This window comes from Chelonoidis abingdonii, chromosome 4, assembly GCF_003597395.2.
Source record: "Chelonoidis abingdonii isolate Lonesome George chromosome 4, CheloAbing_2.0, whole genome shotgun sequence".
Taxonomy (NCBI): Eukaryota; Metazoa; Chordata; order Testudines; family Testudinidae; genus Chelonoidis; species Chelonoidis abingdonii.
Window position 1 is genome coordinate 120,046,548 of NC_133772.1, and position 23,756 is coordinate 120,070,303.

Consider the following 23,756-nt stretch of genomic DNA (forward strand, 5'->3'; position numbering starts at 1 on the left):
GAAATCACTCCTTAAAACTAATTTATTCTAGGAATCAATCAATTCTTTCTTGTACCAATGATCTTTCCTTACTCTCTCCCCTGAACTCTTGTCTAATCTTGTCTATTTTTTTTATTATAAACTCTTTGGGGCAAGGAACATGTTTTATTCTGTTTTTATGGTCTTCTTAAATCCTTACTTTTTAAATTATATGATCCAGAATGCTGCAGCTTGACTACATTTGCACCAAAATCAGAACCATATTGTCACTTCCCCATCTTCCATTACAATCAATTACATCTTATTTATATCCAATTCAGAATTGTCCTCATTTTCAAATCCCTCCATGAACTTTCTCCATCTTAATATTCTTACTTTACAGTCGCCTTATTATCTGCCACTTACTATTCTATTTCAAATTTTGTCATCTATCTCCCCTCCTTGTGACTCTCCTCAATCAGGAGTCACTCTTTCTCTTGCGCTACCCTACCTCTGTTGAACTTCTCTCTCCTTCTAAGAGGCTGAGATGATTTCTTCTCTTTTGAATCTAGAGTTCTGAAGTGGGCCCACTTATGACAGAACCCTTCCCTTTCCCCTTCACTGTAAGTAGTGTCTGACAATACTTACTGACATCTCTACTGCTTATGTTCCAGCTTTCTGTTCTACTCCATTTGTTCTACTCCATCTTCATATGTCCTTTTTCTCTTTATGCCTTGTATTGAAGTCATTATACCCAACTCTGTAAAGCATTCACTCTATTCTATCTCTCTGCAAAGCATTTTGTAATACTCTGTACGATGGATACTATACAAAAGTAAATTATATTGTATTATAAAACTATTCTCAAAGCACAAACTTTGAAAATTACGCTGGGTTGCGAGGGGGTTAATATGGTGTTTTAAGTATATGAACTCCAGATGAATAGCAACTTTTGCATATGGGACTTCCTTATAAAATAAATCACCTTATGTTAGTGGAGTTTTTGTTTTTAAATTATTGCTTGCTTACTTTATCAGCTCATTATTATTACATTTCAAGGGCAGATAAATGCCATGACTTTTCTCACCTTATGTCTTGGATAGCAGATCTTCTGTCCCTTTTTTTCCCCCATATTTTTAGAGAGGTCACCAGCAAGATAATAAATTCTCCATTTTTCATGCCAATAGCCACCATGTCCCCCTCGGGGCTGTAAGAAATAGTCCGAGCTGCATGTCCTAAACTGACTTTGTTCAGCATCTTCTGTGAGAAAATAAAAACCAGGAAAAGAGGAGTAAATGTTTCTATTTATGCATGTTCCAAAATAATCCATAACCACCAGTTTCTCATTAACATTCAATGGATACTTTATTATGCAAAACATAGTGTCACAACCACTATACTAGCTTAGTTTCTCAGACTATGGTAAGAAAAACTACTTTAAATCCCGATTATTGAATAACTCTTCGATTCTTTTTTGCTAGAAGTATAGCTGCTTAGTACTATTAACTTTACATCTACCTTTTCAGCAATGTCCCAGAGTCTCACTGTCCCATCTTCTGCAGCAGAAAGGAAAAAATCTCTTGAAGGATGTGTAGCCAGTCCCCAGATAGGTCCATCCATATGACCATTAATTAGAATGTTACATGCTGCATTTTTCTCTCCAACTTCAATTATTTCAGCATTCCTTGTCCCAACAAGAATTTTCCCCTGAGACAATGGTGAAAGAATTACTACTGTAATAATATATTAACTAATACTTATAAATAGTAACAAATGAACCATGGTTATAATTCTATCAAGGAGGGCTGCTGAAATCAAATAAGGATTACATTTTGTTAATGAAGAGATCGGCATGTGAATCTTCTTATAGTCTGAATTTCTGTTCACAAGTCAGACATCAGATATAAAACTGAATTATTCTCTGCCTCCAAATTTAAAAGGATGTATTCGATTCAAGAGTTGTTATAATGGTCTGGGTTCTAAACACAGAAAGCGATCTTTCGTTATTTTTTAATCAAGTTGTATACACAATAGCATCCTAACTGGGACTAGTATTTCCTTATGTGTATTTATGTGTGGACTGGAAAGTATGCTTTATGACAGATAATCTACAGCCACGGTAAGCCTTTAATTTAAGAACATTTTAAATTATAAATTAAAGTTAGATTCTTCATAACTCTTTAAAATTGACATCAACTTGTATTAATTATTCAAACTAATAACCATGAGAAAAAGATTCTGCAAAAATTCTTCTGTATATCAATTTGCTGTATAATAACCCAAGGATTGACAACAATATGTTAAAGAGAACATGCCTTACTTTGCCTCTACACACAGAACGAACACAGTCAGTCATCTGTCCTGTTTCCAATCTGAAGGCACGACATCGCTTCAGCTCCTGATCCCATAGTTTAACAGCCCCTCCTTCCTTTGATCTAATAAGATAGTAGCCAAAGACACTAAGTATGAAAGCTAGCTCGTATTTTAGTCAGTTAAAATATTTTGTTACTTAATGTAGTTTAACATCCCCCTCCTTCCCATTTTTATTTATTTAGCTTATTCCCTCCTAAGTAAACCCACTCCTAAAAAGCATGGAACTAAAATGACATTGGCTGCCATCACACTCTTCACTGTTTGTGTGTTATATCCCTTTCCCCGACCCTGTCTCTGTCTTGTCTATTTAAATTGTGAGCTCTTCAGGGCAGGGACCCTCTACAACTCTGTACAGTGCCAAGCACAGTGAGGCACCATTCTTGATTGGCCCTTAGGCACTAATGTAATAAACAAGTTAAAGGCATTATAAGTTTTATTCCTTAAAGATTCCATTAGCATTTGTATAGGAAAAATATTAATATGCAATATATATCAGTCTAAAAAAATAAAATTCAGATTCTAGATCAATAATTTTATTTATTAAATCCTAACAGTTTTTAAACCAAAGCAGATTTGTTTTTCTACTGTTTTAATCTCATCTTTCAAAAACACATTGATTCTTTGATTTTAATGAATTATGTGTATTAATCTATAAAGATGACCAATTTTGCTGAAATCTCTGAATTACTGTCCAGAGGAAAAATAAATCAAAGGCATAGTTAGATTACAGATTCTGTAATTTATATGGTGCACCTTAATTTCCTGCACTGTAATGCTTCTTCCCTGCTGTAGTGAAATGGCATTTAGAAAACTCTTCCGTCTCGTGACTAAAATCATACGATGTGAAGAAAGGAGTGGATTTCCCAAACTACTGGTTTAGTACTATATGTTAAACACTACCTGTGAGCCATAACAGTCTAATCCTAAAACAAGGAGAGAGTGAAGGAAGAGAAGAGGGAAGCAAAAGAAAATGCAAGAAAAGAAACTGAAGAGGAAAACTGAAAGAGAAGCAATGGGGAAGGTGTTGATGGGGAAATAGGAAACAGAATAAAATTTGTAGCATGTATTTTTAATTATTAATATTATTATTATTATTTATTCAGTGCCTTCAATGTTCTAGACGCTTCACAGAACAAGTAAAAGATATGGTCCCTGTTCTGTAGGCATGAGACGATAGACAATGGGGATGAGGAGATGGCAGGAAAAAGGCCAGATTCTCCATTACTCCCTTGTACTGGGTGCAGAAAACAAGGTCAGTGGGGACTAACTTATTTTTGTGTCTCCCTAATTTTGGCCCAGAATAAGGGCCTTCCCAGCTCTAAACACAACTCAGAGCATCCAAACACAGCCTCTTAGAGCAGAACTGAGACACAGGGGTAGAGCAATAACATTGTGTGGTTATTTTGATAGGCTGTGCATGCTCTGTGGAGGTTAATTTTAATGATGTATTTTAGCTATAAGTGTTACTAGACCAAAGCATTGCATTACATTTCTGCTAAATGATTCAACTACTTATCATGAGCAACTGCTATTTTTCAACAGATCGTTATAAATATTGATGTGTAAGTATGCAGGCTTCCATTACTCTTAAAAGTGGTCTCATAGCGTATCTTCAAAATTCTGTGTGATCAAAGCATCAGCCAAGTATGCAAATATATTGCATACACCAAGTTCCCTTAGGTGGTCATCCATACATCTTCTGTATTTGATTAGTAAGACAGTTGGAGTCTCAAAATGCAATTCAGGGAACAAGAGGAGAGCTGCCTTTTAGTACTTTTGATCTACATTAAATGCCAAAACACACACATTTACAAATACTTTTGTCACCATTTTTTCAGGAAAACTGATATTTCCTAGTGATTTCCATTATCAAACATACTACAAACTTGTATGTCTTTGTGTTTTTAAGTAGTCTGTATAATTACATTAAAATGTGCAATGTGTTTTAAGATTCTTCAGAATAGAAGACAATGTACAGCAATTATGAGTTGATTTTATTTTTACCTTTTTCAATGTATTCACTGATTCTTTTGAACCTATGTGATAAGAATACCCTTTTGGCTTTGAGACACTCAATATTATATTAGAATATCGAGAAATAAGTAGCAAATAAAAAGAACATATTAAAAGCAAAACATCTTTAAAAATGCAAGACTATTTTTTTAGGGAAATAATCATAAATTTGATGATGCAGTGTACGTTAACAGCTATCTCAAGGGAAAGGAAAAGGATCTCACCAAAATGAAAGGCAATATGTAGTGTTCTGCAATATTGAATCTTGCTGAGCTTTCAGTCTCATTAAATCTGCTGTGTGCTATTGGCATCTGCAAATGAGGCTAGAGGAGCAGAAGACAGCTCCCTCTCATGATGCTGCTTTCCTCTCTACTGCATCCCTTCTAATGCCAGCTCTGAAAGTGTAACCAGGGATTGGAAGAAAACTCGCACTGGTAATGAAAATAAAGGATCTTTTTGAAATCTGATTAAGACAGACCCAAGGACCATGCTGCTGAATAGGTGCCCTTTAACCTCTCAAGTGTCTCATGAGTTTTTGTGACAAAGATATCTCTGTGAGAAAGGGGTGGTCAATTTATATTTCATAACAAAGGAAAATTGGTAATTTCGTTATTACAGTTCAGGCCTGTATTTCCCCTCAGTGATCCAGCAAGGGCCCCATTCCCTGGCTTTCACTGTATGTAATGCTCCCATTGTAAAACAGTGTTTATTTCTTTACATTTTCAAAGCTATTTGTTTCATAGTCAGTCTTAACCTTAATAATGAAAAATCATCACAAAATGTTTGAAATAGCTTGCATAGGTGTTTAAATAAAGTGACTGATGGTAACTACTGGAATTTCATGTTCCAAAGCACATTTGTACAGCATATAATATCTTAGTAAAACATATTTGAATGATAAAACAAAAAGACTCACGGTCTTTCTTTGCCTCCTGTTACGATTAGACCATCTCTGAGAGTAGTGTACATTGTGAACACAGGCCCATTGTGAGCTTTGGCCACAATTCGTACCAATACATGATCTTTCCAAACACAAACATCTCCACTGATGGTACCTGTAAATGTCAAGTTATTCTGAAAAGGGGGGAAAATATACTTATAATTTGATTCTGAATAAGTCAAGAAGAAATACATTTAATTTTTGTAATAAATAATAAGCAAATTCTACATTTTGGACTAGATTGTGGCTTTATTAGTCATTGCTGTAAAAGTGGTGTTTGTAGAGGGATACGGAACAATGGCAGATCCCAGAGGCACTCTGTCTGCAGAGGCAAAAGGCAGGCAGATAGCCTCCAAGATAGACGGTGAACACATAAAAGAGAATCAGTTGCTATGCACTTTTCAAGGCACATGCTCTTCTCCAGTCAATGTGGAAGAAGGATAGAGCAAAGGTCATCCCTAGGCTGACATGTCCAGCACTGCACGGAGCACGAACATGCCCCTCCTGCACTGAGAAAGTGCAAGGTATGGAATTTAGGGACAGAGCTCTCGAGTCCATTCCACATCATCCCTTTGCACAATCATGGAAGAGCAGCCAGGAAATCAAGAGCAGCTAAGATACCATTTAGTATCATGTTTCACACAAAACCAGTAAGTCAGACTATTACTACTATACTTCAAACACAATGTTTGATGGAAATCATCTTCAGTGTCTGGGTATTAGGTACAGCACTTCCCTCAATGGAGCACAGAGATGGTCAGTTTAAAAGAGGAAACAAGTAAGAATCTAACTCAACAGAACATAAACTATGATTTTTTTTAACTATGCCTCCTATTTTTGACGGGTAGTAAAGTTAAGCTTAACTACCTTATGTATTTAGAAGCAATGATATTGAAAAATATTTAAAACCAGTAACAACTAAATGCTTGGGAAGTACAAAATGTTTCAGTTAAGTAAGTGCAGAATTCTTTATGTTTCAAATTATTTGTGATATTTAATACATAAGATATTATATCAATGTGGAAAAAATACATTCCCTTGATTGACTCCGTTGATTTTATCTGCCATTGGTTTCCCTTGAAGTCACATCTCTATCTAAGGCACTAATATAGCCTCCATTATCATAATACCTGAGCTCCTCACACTCTTTGATGATGATGATATTATATGCATTGAAAACGTTTAATTCCCAGGGATCCAGATTCACTTTCCAAGCTATTCATGGTATTTACATGACTCATTGCTACCCACTACTGAAATGCAGCTGATTCTGTGCAGAGAATGACACAGCTGTTTATCTGTATACAGCAACATCACATAACATCAAATGACTAGAAGTGAAGAAAAATATTATATCCAGTTGAAATTGCAGTGGGCATTTAGGCAGTGGATTCATGGGAATGTGACCAGGAAACTACTACTAAACACCATCTCTATGCTTGTGAAAAGTTGCCCATACTTTTAAAAAAATCACTTATTTATCTAGATTTGTATGCAAAAGTAAAGAGGAACTTATCCACCCTCCCCAAGCACCATTGGTACAAATGACAAAAACAGAAATAAAATTGAAGTGCCAGCAGAAGACAAAACTTCCCCACAGGTTCACTGCTCTAAAACTTCAGCCTTAGATGCAGCTTGGACCAACAACTACCACTTGCACTGTGACACAAAGGTCAACTGACTCAGATTATACTGGACTAGAAGAGGGAAGCCTGTTCCAGAGCTAAGGGCCACTCAAGGAGAACACTCTAAACACCAGCCCCCTCTTTTAAATCACGAGAAATCCAGCTCAAACACATCTGCCAATTGCAACTGTGATAAAGAGGCAGTCTGTCCCAAGCCGTTTAGGGCTTTAGAGGTCACAAACAACAATTTAAAGTCAGTCTGGAAACCAATAGGCAGCTAGTGTCGATCATACAGAACAGGTGTCATGTTCTGCCATTCAGACGCACCAGTTAATAAGCAGGTTGCCACATGGTGCTATATCTTAAGTAAATTTAATAAATTAAGCTGGTGCAGAATGTACAGCACACTGCAGTAATCTAGTCTTCAAGTGACAAATATGTGGGTCCTGGTTTAGCATCTCGAAGAAATGGTCACAATCTCTTAGCAAGGCGCAGATCATTTTCATAGATTCCAAGGGCAGAAGAAATACTGTGACCATCTAGTCTGACCTCCTGTATACCAAAGGCCATAGGACTCCTCCAAACTAATTTCTTTTGAATTAGAGCATATCTTTTAAAAGAATCCACTATAATCCCTGGTACATTGCTGCCATGGATAATTATCCTCAAAGAGCATTCCTGGACACTTTTGCTGTATGTTCATCCCACAGCAGCTGGGGAATGCAACAATACACCCAGACTGTGAACAAGAACCACCCCATGGCAGGCTCAAAACCTTAATAAAAGTGGAAAAGTTATTCTCTTAATTTCTTCTGGTTGCCTCTCCCAATTTAACAACATCACCTCAGTCTTATCTGGAATGAACTTCAGCCAGCAAGTTCCTTTCAGAATTCCACATAAAAGTGCCTTAAGAGAGGAGGCACTACCTCCCTGTACCACCTTCTGCAAATCTTTAAGCAAGAGAGAACAGAGCCACCCTAGAACTTCTCTGGAGTCTACAGATAATTCTTCATGTTTAATGAACACAAGAGATGAGAATCTCAGGTTTTAGGTCTCAGCTGAAAGAGGGCATAATACTAGGGTGACCAGATAGCAACTGTGAAAAACAGGGACACGGGGTCAGGGGGATAACAGGCACCTATATAAGAATAAGTCCCCAAAAACGGGATTGTCCCTATAAAAATGGGACATCTGGTCACCCTACATATTACAATGACCTAATTATGCTGGGCTACTAAATATTGACTTGAAGGGAAAAGTGGTACCAACCGAAACACTAAACAACTTCTCATAGATGCTAGATTTCTCTTGGGGACCTCCCATCTAAGTATAGATCAGTCCTGATCCTGGTAAGATATGATGACCTCACAACCTGGGGTGGTATGGCTGTTTTTTTTATACCTTTTTGTAAACTTTCTACATTAAATGCACACTGCATATTGTGACTTACTCCCCCAAAATTTGGATCTTATTCAGTTAAATTTTGTCTTGGAACAAACACGGCTGGAAGACAGACATTTGTTACCCAAAGGTCAAATCTTCCTATCATTTTTTGTAAAGTAATAAAATAGAATGGGACTAGATGGGAATATTTTTAGTGATCAAAAATCAATACATATGAAGTTTATGCAACACCAGGAGTATCTGAATTCATAATCTTTTTCTAAAGAGAATTGATTTAATTTTAATTAAGAATAAGCTCTAGAAATAATAAGTTTATATACTAATCAGCAGGTTGCAGCAATCTATTATGCAAATAGGCATTTATGGCAGAAGAGTTCAGGATAACTTATTTTACTACATATACAGACATGGAAGAATAAAATGTAAAAAGGATGTTTGTATGTATGCATTTTAAAAGAATTTGTTAAGGTACATACAGCTCCAAAAGCTACAGATAGCATGGTCTGCATCCGGGCATCTTCTATTGAACTCAGTAGCCCTTTTTTACTGAGAAGAACTCTTCCAGCAAGAGTCCAGAACCTCACATGTTTTACTCCCACTGAAACAAACTGGGTATCTGAATCCGGTCTGAATTCTGCTACAAATATACGTTGGTTATGACCAGTTCTGCTGGCAATTTTGGCACCTGCAAAAAGAAAATGGAGAATTTGAACTTACCACAAATACATGTCTTCTCCCAACACAAGAATCCTTTACTCTGGAGCCTGGTGAGTTATTCATCCCCACAATCATCAAAAAAGTAGCTGAAACCCCAAGCTGTTCCTCCTATATAAATCCTAGAATGGCATATCTCCAATGCTTTAAACCCTAGAAAGCTATACACATATACATGTACCCAGCACAGGAAAAACTCCAGAATAGAGAAAGGTGGTGTGGGGGAGAAGAATGAAATGAGGAGACAGATCAAGAAGAATCGACAGGGCTGCCGGGGGGGGAGAGGGGGGAGGGGAGTAAGGGTGGCAATTTGCCCCAGGCCCCAGGTCCCACAGGGGCCCCCACAAGAATATAGTATTCTATAGCATTGCAACGTTTTTCATGGAAGGGGCCCCCAAAATTATTTTGCCCCAGGCCCCCTGAATCCTCTGGGTGGCCCTGAGGATCGAAGACTAAAAGACCTGATGACCAAGACAGCATCTGGTGAAGATGCTATGTCTACCTGTAGGCTGCAATTTTCAAAGAGGCCTAATGATCAGGGCTAATTCCTAATGTATTTCAGTGGAATTTGGGAGCCTAACTACCTTAGGTCCTCTGAAAATCCCAGCTCTAGCATCCAGTCAAAATATGCAGAAATTTCCAGCGGGCTGCTCCGCAGATTTTTGCCAAAGCTGCTTTATTTCTCTCGGTCCAAGATGAATAGAGTACATTCAACAAAATCAGTCTAAGACTCGAAGATGGTACCTTTCCAGCCTATACATAGTTTTCAAAATTAGATGTTCTGACTCATTTGAAGATGGTTGTCTTAGATGCTTTATTCTTACCTGCACAGCAGATGAACAAAGTATCTGACTACCTAAAGTACTTTGTCCTATCCAGGAAGCATTTGATGGCTCTGTAGCTATCCAGATGGACCTATATAAACTCTTGAGGATGAGCAAATTTAAGACAGTGGCATCTTGACTGAAATGGCAAGGAGAAACTTACTAGACAGGCCCTTACTAAACATACTACACAGGCTGTATCTTTGTCCATGGCCACACTCAACACTGCACCAGTTTCTACAGGGACATGACTGGACACTAACCACATATGATGACAGACACATATAGTGAGGGGTCATTTTCATTACATCCACTCATCACTCCTGATGGATTTCTCCTTCATCAGCAAAGACCACCAGATGGGAAGGTGGCCTGTCGTTGGGGAGTGTATCATGTTGGTACCCAGAGTTCAGAGCTCTGGTAGGGTTGCCAGGTGTCCAGTTTTAGACCGGAACGTCCAGTCAAAAACGAACCCTGGCAACTCCAGTCAGCACTGCTGACGGGGCTGCTAAAAGTCTGGTTGGCAGTGCAGCAGGTCTAAGGCAGGCTTCCTGCCTGCCCTGGTTCTGAGCAGCTCCCAGAAACAGAGGCATGTCCGTCTCTAAGGCGCAGGGACGGCGTTGGGGGCTCCATGTGCAGCTCTCGCCCCAAGCGCTGGCTCTGCAGCTCCCACTGACTGGCAACCATGGCCAATGGGAGCTGCGGGGGTGATGCCTGCAGGTATGGGAAACACACAGAACCCCCTAGCCCCTCCACCTAGCAGCCAAACATGCCGGCGGCTTCCTGGGAGCCATGTGAAGCCAGGGCAGGCAGGAAGCCTGCCTTAGCCCTGCTGTGCCATGGACTGCAAGCCACCTGAGGTAAGCACTGCCCAGCCGGAGCCCACACCCCAACCCCCTGCCCCAGCTCGGAACCACCTCTTGCACCCTAATTTCCTCCCAGAGCCCACACCCTGCACACACTCCCACACCTCAGCCCCCTGCCCCAGCCCTGAGCCCCCTTCTACACCCCAAACACCTCATGCATGGTCCCAACCCAGAGCCCACAGCCCCAGCCCACACACCCTCCTGAACTCCAACCCACTGCCCCAGCCCTGAGCCCCCTTCTACACCCCAAACACCTCATGCATGGTCCCAACCCAGAGCCCACAGCCCCAGCCCACACACCCTCCTGAACTCCAACCCACTGCCCCAGCCCTGAGCCCCCTCCTTCACCCTGAACCCATCATAGAATATCAAGGTTGGGAGGGACCTCAGGAGGTCATTTAGTCCAACCCCCTGCTCAAAGCAGGACCAATTCCCAACTAAATCATCCCAGCCAGGGCTTTGTCTACCTGACCTTAAAAACCTCTATGGATGGAAATTCCAACATTTCCCTAGGTAACCCATTCCAGTGCTTCACCACCCTCCTAGTGAAAAAGTTTTTCCTAATATCCAATCTAAACCTCCCACACTGCAACTTGAGACCATTACTCCTTGTTCTGTCATCTGCTACCACTGAGAACAGTCTAGATCCGTCCTCTTTGGAACCCCCTTTCAGGTAGTTGAAAGCAGCTATCAAATCCCCCCTCATTCTTCTCTTCTGCAGACTAAACAATCTCAGTTCCCTCAGCCTCTCCTCATAAGTCATGTTCTCCAGCCCCCTAATCATTTTTGTTGCCCTCCGCTGGACTCTTTCCAATTTTTCCACATCCTTCTTGCAGTGTGGGGCCCAAAACTGGACACAGTACTCCAGATGAGGCCTCATCAATGTCGAATAGAGGGAAATGATCACATCCCTCGATCTGCTGGCAATGCCCCTACTTATACAGCCCATTATTTCTGGCCCCACCCCCGAGCCTGTACCTCCAGCCAGAGCCCTCACCCACTCCTACATTCCAACTCCTTGCCCCAGAACCTCGTGAAAGTGAGTGAGCGTGGGGGAAAGTGAATGACAGAGGGAAAGGGCATGGAGTGAGCAGGAAGTGGGGCCTCAGAGAAGGGGTGGGGGCCTCAGGAAGTGGTGTGGCAGGGTGGGGCAAGGGTGTTCGGTTTTGTGCGATTAGAAAGTTGGCAGCCTTAGGTTCTGGGTGCACCAGCAACTCTGCAGTCATGGTCTGGGTATGAACTTTCCACTTGGGAAGGGAAGAGAGAGAAGGAGCAGGACAGTGCGGAAGAGAGGATGGGCAACAAAACCCAAGGTCCTGTGGTCTAAAACCTTGAACTCAGAGCAGAGATACTATGAATGACTGTTTACTCTAGTTGGGCCTGTGATGTAATTTCAGAGATTATACAGGAGGAGCAGTTTAGGCATCACATTTCTGAGAGTTTCAGCTTGTTCTGTGGTCTTTGTGAGTGTCACTCAGTCAAGTCTCTAGAGGACTCCTGGGTATGAAAAGATTTATATTGAGCAGAAAGAAATAGATTCAATACAAAACTGAATGAAACCAGGTTTACTTTCATTATTATAAATGGAGGTCAAGGGATTTTCTTATCCAATGTTTACAAGGATGATTCACTGGAAATACATTTGGCAATTATCACAATAGTTAAGCACATTTATTTCATTTTTAATTTGTACAGTATATGCTATGTGACATTCATTACAATCATTTTTTCAGTTGATAACCAAAATTTTTATGTTGCAATTTTGGTGTGTGTTCTTGATTGACTTAGGGGCAATATAAATGTATTGTACGAATACAAATGCTTTCCTACCTTCCTGCCACTTCCAAATGGTAATGGTGTGTTCAGGATCCAGCCCTACAGAGAGGAGAAGTTTGCCAGTGGCACTGAAACTGACTGAACAAACTCCCTTTGAATGGTAGCATCTCAGTACAGATAGTGTCTGTTTGTTCATTGCATCCCACACGTGGATAGAAGGAGCTGTAGCTAAATGAATATAAAATCATCAATTAATTATTATATGTTTATAAACAAAGGCAACATTTTTGCTACTGAAAGCAAATGAGGTTTTAACACTAGAGAAAAATATATATATATATATATATATATATAAATTTAAAAATTTTTATATATATATATATATATTTATTTATTTTAACCAAAACAAGGGAAATGTTGGTCTCACCTTATAAACTGACTTTTTGCAAAGTCTGGACTGCAGGCTTGTGGTTCAATATTATATTGGTGCACATACCTTCACCCTCTAGTTGGTTGCTGAGCTTTTGAAACCCAAAAGAGCCCCTCATACAAGAGTCCTCTCTTGTTTTCAACCTGAGCTAAACTTTTCTTAGCTTGAAACAATAACTCAAAATCTGAGAACTTTGAAACATACCTTCTCTAATAGTATGTAACCTGTCACAGGTTTAATACCTGGGTGAGGCTTTCATACTGGTGGTTTCTGCAGAAAGTCAGTTTACAAGACAAAAACAAAATTTCCTTTTCTACAAGATGGCCACCAGTTTGGAATGCAGGCTATATATCTAGCAGTATGCCAGCTGAACCACTGGTTGGCTTACTGAAGTAGAAGAACTAGAGGTGTGTATCTTGGTATGAGGCCTGGTCTACACTATGAGTTTATTTCAAATTTAGCAGTGTTAAACCGAATTAACGCTGCACCCGTCCACACAACGAAGCCCTTTATTTCAATATAAAGGGCTCTTAATATTGATATCTGTACTCCTCCCCAATGACGGTAGTAGTGCTGAAATCGGTATTGCCATTTCGGATTAGGGTTAGTGTGGCTGGCATTGACGGTATGGCCTCCGAGCTATCCCACAGGCACCATGTGACGCTCTGGACAGCGTCTGAACTTGGATGCACTGGCCAGGTAGACAGAAAAGCCCACGAATTTCAATTTCATTTCCTATTGCCCAGCATGGAGCATGATCAGTTCAGATGCATACAGTCCAGAATCAAAAAGAGCTCCAGATGGACGTACAGAGATACTGAATCTGATCTTGTATGGGAGATGATCCTTTCTATCAGAACTGTCTCAATAGACAAATGCCAAACATCTGAAAAATCCAAGGCTACGATGGATAGAGGCCACAACAGGACTCGACACAGTGCTGTGGGAAACTTAGGAGTGAGACAAGCGTACAGAAACCAAAAGATGAAATGGATGGTCACGGAAGGAAGGGCAACTGACAACTGTACCTATCCACAGTTCCGCACCTCTGAAAACATTTGAATTGGCTGTGCTCCAAGCCTGAAGGTCAAAACATTGTTGCGGTGTTCAGAGTATATTGTCAGCCCCCGCACCCTCTGTGAAACCAAGCGAAAAAAATAGTTTCTCGCCTTTTTCAATGTCACCGTATGTCTACTGGAGTGCTGCAGACATGGTCTGCAGCTCTACACAGCAGCATCCCTTCCCTTTCTTGCGGACGGCAGTGGTGCAGTATGATGATATCCGTCATCGTCATCCGTGAGGCTCCTGGCTGGCCTCGGTGAGGTCGGCTGGGGCGCTGGGCAAAAATGGGAATGACTCCGGTCATTCTTCTTAAGTTTGTCTCCTGGAGATTCAGTCTGCCTGGAATATCATAGCACTAGGCTGCCTGCCTGCCTCCCCGCTTGATCTCTGGTGCAGAGGCAATAAAGTCAGTGTGTTGTTTATCAGTATTCTTATTACTTCATCACACAAGTGGGGAGACTGCCATGTGTGCAGAAGGGTAGAGAGGAGGGAAGCACAGTGGGTGGTTGCAGAGGCACCTTAGAAGGGCACTGCTCATTTTCTGCGGAGTCTGAGCCTGACCGGAGTGACCGTTTGCTCTTTGTTCTTTAGAGGCTGCCTGATATTCTAGGCGGACTGACTTCTCTTCTAGACAAGACTTAAGAGTATACCTGTGGGGAGTCATTCCCATTTTTGTCCATGCGCCTCTGGCCAACCTCACTGAGACCGGCCAGGAGCACCCATGACAGCAGCAGACGGTAGAGTATGACTGGTAACCGTCATTGTCAACTTGCAAGGCAGCAGATGGTACAGTAGAGCTGGTAACTGTCTTTGCTAACTTGCAAAAAGCAAGGGGATGCTGCTGTGTAGCACTTCAGTACCATGTCTGTCAGCAGCATCCAGCAGACATAACGGTGACAGTGAAAAAAGGCTGAATGGGCTCCATGGTTGCCATGCTATGGCATCTGCCCGGACAATCCAGGGAAAAGGGCGCAAAATGATTGTCTGCCATTGCTTTCACGGAGGGAGGATTGTCTGATGACATTTACCCAGAATCACCCATAACACTGTTTTTGCCCCATCATGCATTGGTATCTCAACCCAGTATTCCAATGGGTGGGGGAGACTGCGGGAACTATGGGATAGCTATGGGATAGCTACTCACAGTGCAACGACGCTAGCCTCGGTACATGGACGCACACTGCCGAATTAATGTGCTTAGTGTGGCCGCGTGCACTCAACTTTATACAATCTGTTTCCAAAAATCGGGTTCTGTAAAATCGGAATAATCCCGTAGTGTAGACATACCCTGAGTTACTTAGATTGTAAACTCTCTGGGGTAGGGATTGTCTTTCCACAATATGCATGTACATTATTAATCATGATGATGATGATTATTTATGACTATGGTAGTGCCTAGAAGTCAGCGACTCATCGTACTAGGCATCACAGAGACAGTCCCTTCCAAAAGAGCACATAGTCTAAGTATGGCTTGCAATCGGTGTATAGAGCCTGCTACAATGAGGCCCTAATCCTGACTAGGGCTTGGACTTTCAGAGGTGTGTAAGTGACTCAGCAGCACAAACCTGCTTGAAAAATCAGTAACAACCTTTGCTGAAGGAAGACAGAAGGACACTCCAACTCATGAAGAGGCCTGAAAAGAGTGGGTCCAGAAGGCTCTTTTTTGCTATGAAGATTTCCTTCATGCTGTTACACAGTCACATTGGTTTAACAAAATAGAAACCTTCCCCCTGCTCCTTTTTTAAAACTTATATAGCACAAAACAGGCAATCGAATTTGTGAAAATCCTGGGAAGATTCATTTGTTTGTATAGGCATCCAACTTCCTGAGCTAAGAAAACTACCTTGTCAAACCTCTTGTAGAACAGGTAGACAAGACCTTAGAACACGTTGGAGACTGTTTTCAGGTGGACCAATTTCTGAGAGCACACTAATTCGCTCTCCTTAAGGCTAATAATAAACAGTAAGCAGCTGTACTGACTCTCAAAGTACTTTTGGAGCCTCTAGAGCTGACCGAAGTTTCAGAAGCCTGTTGTTGAGATAGAGCAGAATGCGCTGGTGGGTGGGAGCAATGCAAGGTAAAGTGTCAATTAAAAGTGCTCTTGACCCAGGACAAAGCAAATATTTTTGATGTGATGATGCAATATGTATATGCAGGTATGTGTTTTTTTGAAAGTGTGGATGCCTGCAGGTTCAACTGCTGCTATCACTGTCTGGGTTGTCTCTATTTTGAATTCCCTATATGGCACAAGGGGACTGAATGATGTCAGATCTACAAGTACACAGACACCCCTGGATCTCTTTGGTACTGGAGAACAGCGCAAAATGATTGTGAACCTGTGCAAAACAATCAAAACTTTACATCTCACTCCTCTGTCTGATAAGAGATAGAAAAGACAACCCATCTGTGAGAACTTGAAGAGCTTGGTACAGGGACACATCAAAAAAGGCCTATATTCTAAAATAAATGGTGATCAGTCTCTGCTTGACCTGGAATTATGGTGCGATGGCCTTCACTGACTAGAGGGTCCCGCCTTCTGTGTGGATATTAACAAGTAAAAGGGAATGGTAGCATGATCAAGTTTAGGGAACCACTGCAAAAGAACTTGGAAATCAAATGGATTTTGTCTAAACCTTTTCAATCTACTTTTGATCTGTTGGGAAGTCTGCATCTAGCACCTGCAGCTTAATGGTTCATGGCTTAGTAGTGAATAATACTATGGCTGAACACATCAAAATGATATTTGGAACCAGCTCATTATTCCTTTTGTGCATTGTGTAAGAATTTTCTTTCATGGAAATAACCCTTCATTTGGTGACACCACAGTTACTACCATTTTTTTATGTTTAAGTTTTACCTCAAAGTCTTGAAGAGTATTATAGGCAGGTAGTTAAAATGGTGCATTGCTGCTGGGCAGAACAAGCTTCTGGGATACCCCAGAATTATTTGACAAGCCTCTTTACCTCTTTGCGGAAAATGAAACAGATGCAGGGGTTTATCCTGGACTTTGAACAGTCTTTTCTTCTTCAGCATCCTCCCTGGCAAAATCCTGGACTGCTCTAATCTCTACCTACATGACATCATGAGCTGAAAGTTTGTGGATCTCGGATGAAGAGAAGTCTGGAACATCTTCATCTAGAGTGACCAGGTGTCTGGTTTTCGACTGGAACACCCAGTCGAAAAGAGACCTTGGTTGCTCCGGTCAGTACCGCTGTGGCGCTAAGGCAGGCTGGTCCCTACCTGTCCTGGGGAACCACGCTGTGCCCCAGAAACAGGTTGCAGGTCCAGCTCCTAGGCAGGGGGCTCTGCACACTGCCCCCGCCCTGAGCACCGGCTCTGCACTCTCATTGGCTGGGAACTGGCCAATGGGAGTGCGGGGGAGGTGTGCCTACAGGGCAAGAGCAGCTTGCACGGAGCCTCCTCTTCCGCCCCCTGATTACTAGCACTGGATCTGCTGTTCACTTCTGGCATGCACGCAATTTGGTGTAAGGACAGGCAGGCAGCCTGCCTTAGCCCCCACACCTGCTGTGCTGCTGACCGGGAGCCATGTGAGTTAAGTTTGTGCCCCAACCCCCTACCCCAGCCCTCAGCCCCCACCAAACTTGAGCTCCATCCGGCATACAAAGCCCTCAATCCCTGGGCCCACCCCAGAGCCCCCCGCCAGCCCAGAGCCCTCACCCCCTTGAACTGCAACTCCATGCCCCAGCTCTCAGCCCCCACAAACCTGAAGCCCCCTCCTGCACCTCAAACCCCTCATCCCTGGCCCCAGCCCAGAGCCTGTACCCCCAGCCCACAGCCCTCACCCTCTCCCACATCCCAACCCCCTGCCTCAACCTGCAGCCCCTTCCTGCATTCCAAATCCCCGGCTCCATTCTGTAGCCTGGAGCCCCCTCCTGTACCACAAAGCCCTCATCGCTGACCCCACCCCAGAGCCCATCCCCCAGTCCAGAGCTCTCACACCCCAACCCCTTCCCGAACCCAGATCCCCCGCAAACCCAGAGCCCCATCCTGCACCCCAATCCCCTGCCTCAACCCACAGCCCCCTCCCACAGTCTGAATCCCTTGGCCACACTGTCCAGCCTGGAGCCCCCCCTGCACCCAAAATCCTTCATCCCCAGCCCCGAGCCCTCACCCCCACACACACACCGACTCCCTGCCTCAACCTGAAGCCCCCTCCCACACTCTGAATCCCTTATCTCCATACCCCAGTCTGGAGCCCCCTCCTGCACCTCAAACCCTCATCCCCAGCCCCACCCAAGCCCGCACCCCCAGCTGGAGCCCTCAATCTCTCCTGCACCCAAAACCCCTACCCTAGCCCAGTGAAAGTGAGTGAGGGTGCGGGAGAGCGAGCCACCGAGGTGGAGGAGTGTAGTGAGTGGGGAGTGGGGCCTCAGGGAAGGTGCAGGGAAGGGGGCGAGGCCACGGGGAAGGGCTGGGCCGGTGCAAGGATACTTTGCGCCCTGGCGAAACTTCCACCTTGCGCTCTCCACCCCCACCCCTCCCCCCAGAACATCAATTATAAACTTTCAAAAATGAATACTGCATAATATGGCATTGTTCATCAGAATTAATACATGTTCAGCTTGAAAATTTGTTAATTTCATTATTTAGTCTACATATTTAAAGAAAATAAATGAACAACCTGACAGGGCGTGGGGCTGCCTGGCTTTGGGCAGGGGGGTGCGGCAGGGGTTGGCTGGAGACAGGGGGTGTGGGGCAGGCTGGAGGCAGGGCAGGGGGTGCAGCAGGGGTTGGCTGGAGACAGGGGGTGGGGTCCAGGGATGGGTGCAGGCAGGCCGGACAGGAGTGCGGCAGGAGATGGCTGGAGGCAGGGCAGGGGGTGCAGCAGGGGTTGGCTGGAGACAGAGGGTAGGCCTCTGGGAGGGGGGGGGGACTGGCTTGGAGGGCAAGGGAAGCCACCCCCCAGCACTCACCGGCAGTGTGGCTGGGGCCAGGTCTCTGCACTTCCTGCCACTGGTCAGTGCAGGCCCGGCCCTGCTGCAGAGCTCAGGGAGTGGGGGCGGGGCGGGGCTGATCAGGGGTGGGGGCCCTGGAAAAGAGCCAGAGCAGCAGGGAGCAGTGCAGCGCCCTGGTGGCCAGAGGAGGAATTACATCACTTCCCAGCCAGCGGGAGCTGATCAAAGCCGCAGCACCGGGTGACCTTCCCAGACATTTTGGGCACCGCTTTTTGGCACCCTCAAATCTTGGTGCCCTACGCGTCCGCCTAGTTTGCCTAATGGTTGCACTGGTCCTGGGGAAGGGGAAGGGCTAGGGTGTTCAGTTTTGTGCGATTAGAAAGTTGGCAACCCTATCTTCATCTAGACACCACAAATGTGGATTTGAGTGGACTACCACAACAGGGTTAGCTGGAAGAAAAATGTGGTTTCCTCTGTTCGTGCTCTTCTCAAAATCTCTGCCTTGATCTTGGTCCTCCCTCATGGACGTCATGGTCAGCCTGATGAGTATCCGTCCTAGCAGAGGGATGCATTTTGTGGGGTCTCCTCTCTCTTTTTAGTCAGGGGAAAGCTTCCATGAGCAAGCACGGCAGAAGAGATCTGCACTAGAATGAACCAGATCTGTTCTGCAATCAATAGAGCATTTCATGTGACATTCTGATCCTGATGCCAGCAAACAATTTGGCATGGAGATACTTAAAACATCATAATAAAGAGCAGCAGCAGCCCAGATTCTAGTCTAGTAGCTCCATAGAAGAGAGAATATAGTGCAGGACCCAGGCAATGTCATCAGGAATTATATAGGTTTATTAAGACATAGAAGGTCAAACTAAAGCTGTGCTAGGAGGGTCAATGAGGCAGCAGAAGTGCCTAAGTGGGAGTTAGTGGAGACATTATGCAGCACTAGAGGGGTTCCTCCTGAACTCAGGGAAAACAGCCATATTATGGTTACCTCTTACGTAGGAATATTAGTTGGAAAAAGGCTCCCTTGTATGCTCTTTCCCATCCTTAATGCAACATTCATTTGGCATATTCAAAAAAAAATCAATACACTTCAAAATTTCACTGACCATGTGCTCATCATGCATCATGCATATTTTTATCTTATTCTCTATATATACATGAACCCACTTATATGCATCTCTGTGTCCGATGTATGACAAACAACTACAAAGACTGCTCAACTATGAACTCACTCACACATGATGGTGATGGATCCTTAAAATTACAGTTAAGATACAATTTATTACTAAAAAGAGCTCAATCACAATTGTCAAAAGACCCAAAATGATTCATCACAAAATTAAAAACTGACATAAGAATAATCATTTTGGATCACTGGTAGTAATTGCATGACAATCATACAGTAGATATGAAAGGTGATTATTTTATTCACTCAGTCACCTAGGCCTCCTCAGCAGAATATTGCTTTAAATGTATACATTACAAAATTATGTTCAATTGAATTGTCTAAAACTGTTTGTTGTCAGCCCCAATAGCTTCTAAACACTGCAAGTTTATACATATATGCTATAGTAGCAGCAGTAGTATGCTATGTTAGAAATAGTTTATCACTGGGCAGCAAGAAGGGAATATGTTTCAACAAAAGTCATTTTAAAGTGTGTTCTTTTGAATGTTTTGATTTTTGGTAAAGGAAATATTCTATTTTTACAATTTACTGAGCTATTGCGGTGTATGTTCATTGCTGAGGCAGTAAATGATTGATACGTGGCTTTATAAACTTGAAATATATTCTCAGAACTTATGGATCTACAAAGTTGTAGATGGTGACTACTCAATAGTCTAACTATACCTGAAGAGGTTAAAATTTTATTTCCCTTACCTGACATATCTGCTGAGTCTCCTGTAATGGAAAAGCAGCAGAAAAATAATTAGATCAGAAATAAGATAAGTGTTCCAAGAAAATATATGCTACAAAAAGTGTAATTTCTTACCACACGCCTTGAGGTCATCTTCTTGCATTACAGCAGTACCAATACTGCTATTATAGTTAAAGTTGAACAAATACTGATGTCTAAAGTGGTTTCAGTCACATTTGGAATACAAATAGATAGCATGAATGCATTTTGTCTTCAATTGTGTGAGTTTTAAAATGTACAAATATCACTTGGATCTATGCTTGAGTCCTTCTCTACTTCGCTCTAAATTAATAGCATTTTTCACGTTTCAGGCATGCTAGCCAATTAAGTAAATAAATGTCCAGAGGGAAATAATGTTTGAGATGGTGTATTAATAAAGGGCCTGATCCTATCATGTACTGAACAACCTCTACTCCCATTTACTTCAGTAGAAGGGATGGGTGATCAGCATTACACAGGAGCACGCCCAAATTAGAGAAACAATTAAGCATTCTGCATAACACAATAGATTTAGTATCATCATAAAACATTGCAATGAGATATTCTGATGTCAAAACTATTTCAGTGCAAGACTACAGAGACTCCATGCCATTACAATTTGAAAATACATTAAAATAATATTTCTGTAAATCCTTGGAGACTGCATTACGTCAAAACTATGCTGATGCAAGTTACAACAATGTTAAAAATACCAAAAGCAAAATAACCTTAATGCTAGTGCAAAGCTTTAAAAATTGTTTTGCTTAGAAAAAGACGGTTACTCACCTTTGTAACTGTTGTTCTTCGAGATGTGTTGCTCATATCCATTCCAATTAGGTGTGCGCGCGCCGCGTGCACGTTCGTCGGAAGATTTTTATCCTAGCAACACTTGGTGGGTCGGCTGGGCACCCCTTGGAGTGGCGACACTATGGCGCCGGATATATACCTCTGCCGACCCAACCACCCCTCAGTTCCTTCTTGCCGGCTACTCTGACAGTGGGGAAGGAGGGCAGGTTTGGAATGGATAAGAGCAACACATCTCGAAGAACAACAGTTACAAAGGTGAGTAACCGTCTTTTCTTCTTTGAGTGCTTGCTCATATCCATTCCAGTTAGGTGATTCCCAAGCCTTACCTAGGCGGTTGAGTCGGAGTGAGATGTTGCAGAATGCAAAACTGCTGAGCCAAATCTCTGGACTGTTGAACCAGAGCATAATGTGAAGCAAAGGTGTGGACCGAAGACCAGGTAGCTGCGCGACATATCTCCTGGATAGGTACACGAGCCAGGAAGGCGACAGAAAAGCCTGAGACCTGGTAGAATGCACGGTGATGTGGCTTGGGGAAATATGAGCCAAATCATAACAAGTGCAGATGGACGCCGTTACTCAAGATTAGATCCTCTGAGAGGAAACAGGTAGGCCTTTCATTCGGTCTGCTACCACGACAAAGAGTTGGGGCGTTTTACGAAACGGTTTTGTCCGCTCAATATAAAATGCAAGCGCTCTAAGGATGTCCAGGGAGTGCAATTGTTGCTCCCGTCATGTTGAGTGTGGCTTCGGGAAGAAGACCGGGAGAAAGATGTCCTGGTTAACATGAAATGAGATGTCCTGGTTAACATGAAATGTGTAAACCACCTTAGGGAGGAATGCTGGGTGTGGTTGCAACTGCACCTTGTCCCTGTGGAACACAGTGTACGGCGGATCCACTGTAAGAGCCCTAAGCTTGGAGACTTGTCTAGCCGATGTAATGGCTACGAGGAAAGCTGTCTTCCAAGACAGGTAGAGTGGCGAGCAGGTTGCTAACGGCTCGAATGGGGGAGACATAAGTCTGGTTAAAACCAGGTTGAGGTCCCAGGTCGGGGCTGGGCGGCGTACTTGGGAGTATAAGCGCTCCAAGCCCTTGAGGAACCTTGAAACAATAGGGTGTGAGAACACGGAACGTCCACCCTCCCCTGAGTGGAAGGTAGAGATGGCTGCCAAGTGTACCCTCAGTGATGATACTGCTAGGCCCTGCTGTTTGAGAGACCAGAGGTAGTCCAAAATAGAGGGAATCGGGACCTCAGTAGGAGTAAGATTATGCGTTTCGCATCAGCAGGAGAAACGCTTCCACTTGCCCAGATACGTTGACCGGGTGGAAGGTTTCCTGCTACCCAGGAGAACTTGTTGTACTGATGCACAGTAACGTAACTCTGACTCATTTAGCCACGCAGCAGCCACACCGTGAGGTGAAGGGCCTGCAGGTCTGGGTGGCGAAGTCTGCCATGGTCCTGAGTTATGAGGTCTGGGTGGAGTGGCAAGGTAATTGGGTTGGCTATCGACAGGTCGAGCAACATCGTGTACCAGTGCTGCTTGGGCCACGCTGGAGCAATCATGATTAGGCGTGCTCTGTCCCTGCGGAGTTTTAGCAGGACCTTATGAACCAGCGGGAACAGTGGGAAGGCATAAAGCAGCTAGTTCTTCCACGGCATCAGGAAAGCGTCCGAGATCGATCCCAGGGAGAGACCTTGGAAGGAGCAGAACATCTGGCATTTCCTGTTCGTGCGGGAAGCAAACAGGTCTATATGGGGAAATCCCCACTTCTGGAAAACAGAATGAACAACGTCCAGGCGGATCGACCACTCGTGAGACAGGAAGGACCTGCTGAATCAATCTGCCAGAGTGTTCCGAACCCCTGGGAAAAAGGACGCTACCAGGTCTATCGAGTGGGCTATGCAAAAGTCCCAGAGTTGGATGGCCTCCTGACAAAGGGGGGAGGATCGTGTCCCTCCCTGCTTGTTTATGTAGTACGTGGCCGTTGTGTTGTCTGTAAACACTGAGACACAACGGCCTTGTAAATGTTGCTGGAACGCCTGGCACGCCAGGCGGACTGCTCTCAGTTCTCGGACATTTATGTGTAATGCCAGCTCCTGAATTGACCAGAGGCCTTGAGTACGAAGGTGTCCGAGGTAAGCACCCCAGCT

The 23,756-nt window shown here is 43.4% G+C and overlaps 1 protein-coding gene across 2 annotated transcripts in view; it reads right to left on the minus strand.

The window, feature by feature from the left end:
• Positions 1-23,756, minus strand: part of EML5 (EMAP like 5) — a 328,115-nt gene that overhangs the window by 7,669 nt on the left and 296,690 nt on the right. Inside the window, exons 32-38 of one of the 2 annotated variants that reach the window (XM_075065607.1) lie at positions 20,784-20,804; positions 12,548-12,721; positions 8,790-8,998; positions 5,261-5,418; positions 2,279-2,393; positions 1,477-1,665; positions 1,046-1,218 (exon numbers count right to left, since the gene is read on the minus strand). In XM_075065607.1, coding sequence (XP_074921708.1) covers positions 1,046-1,218; positions 1,477-1,665; positions 2,279-2,393; positions 5,261-5,418; positions 8,790-8,998; positions 12,548-12,721; positions 20,784-20,804 — 1,039 coding nt within the window. The remainder of the gene's footprint in view (positions 1-1,045; positions 1,219-1,476; positions 1,666-2,278; positions 2,394-5,260; positions 5,419-8,789; positions 8,999-12,547; positions 12,722-20,783; positions 20,805-23,756) is intronic. The other variant, XM_075065608.1, reaches the window with a different exon arrangement.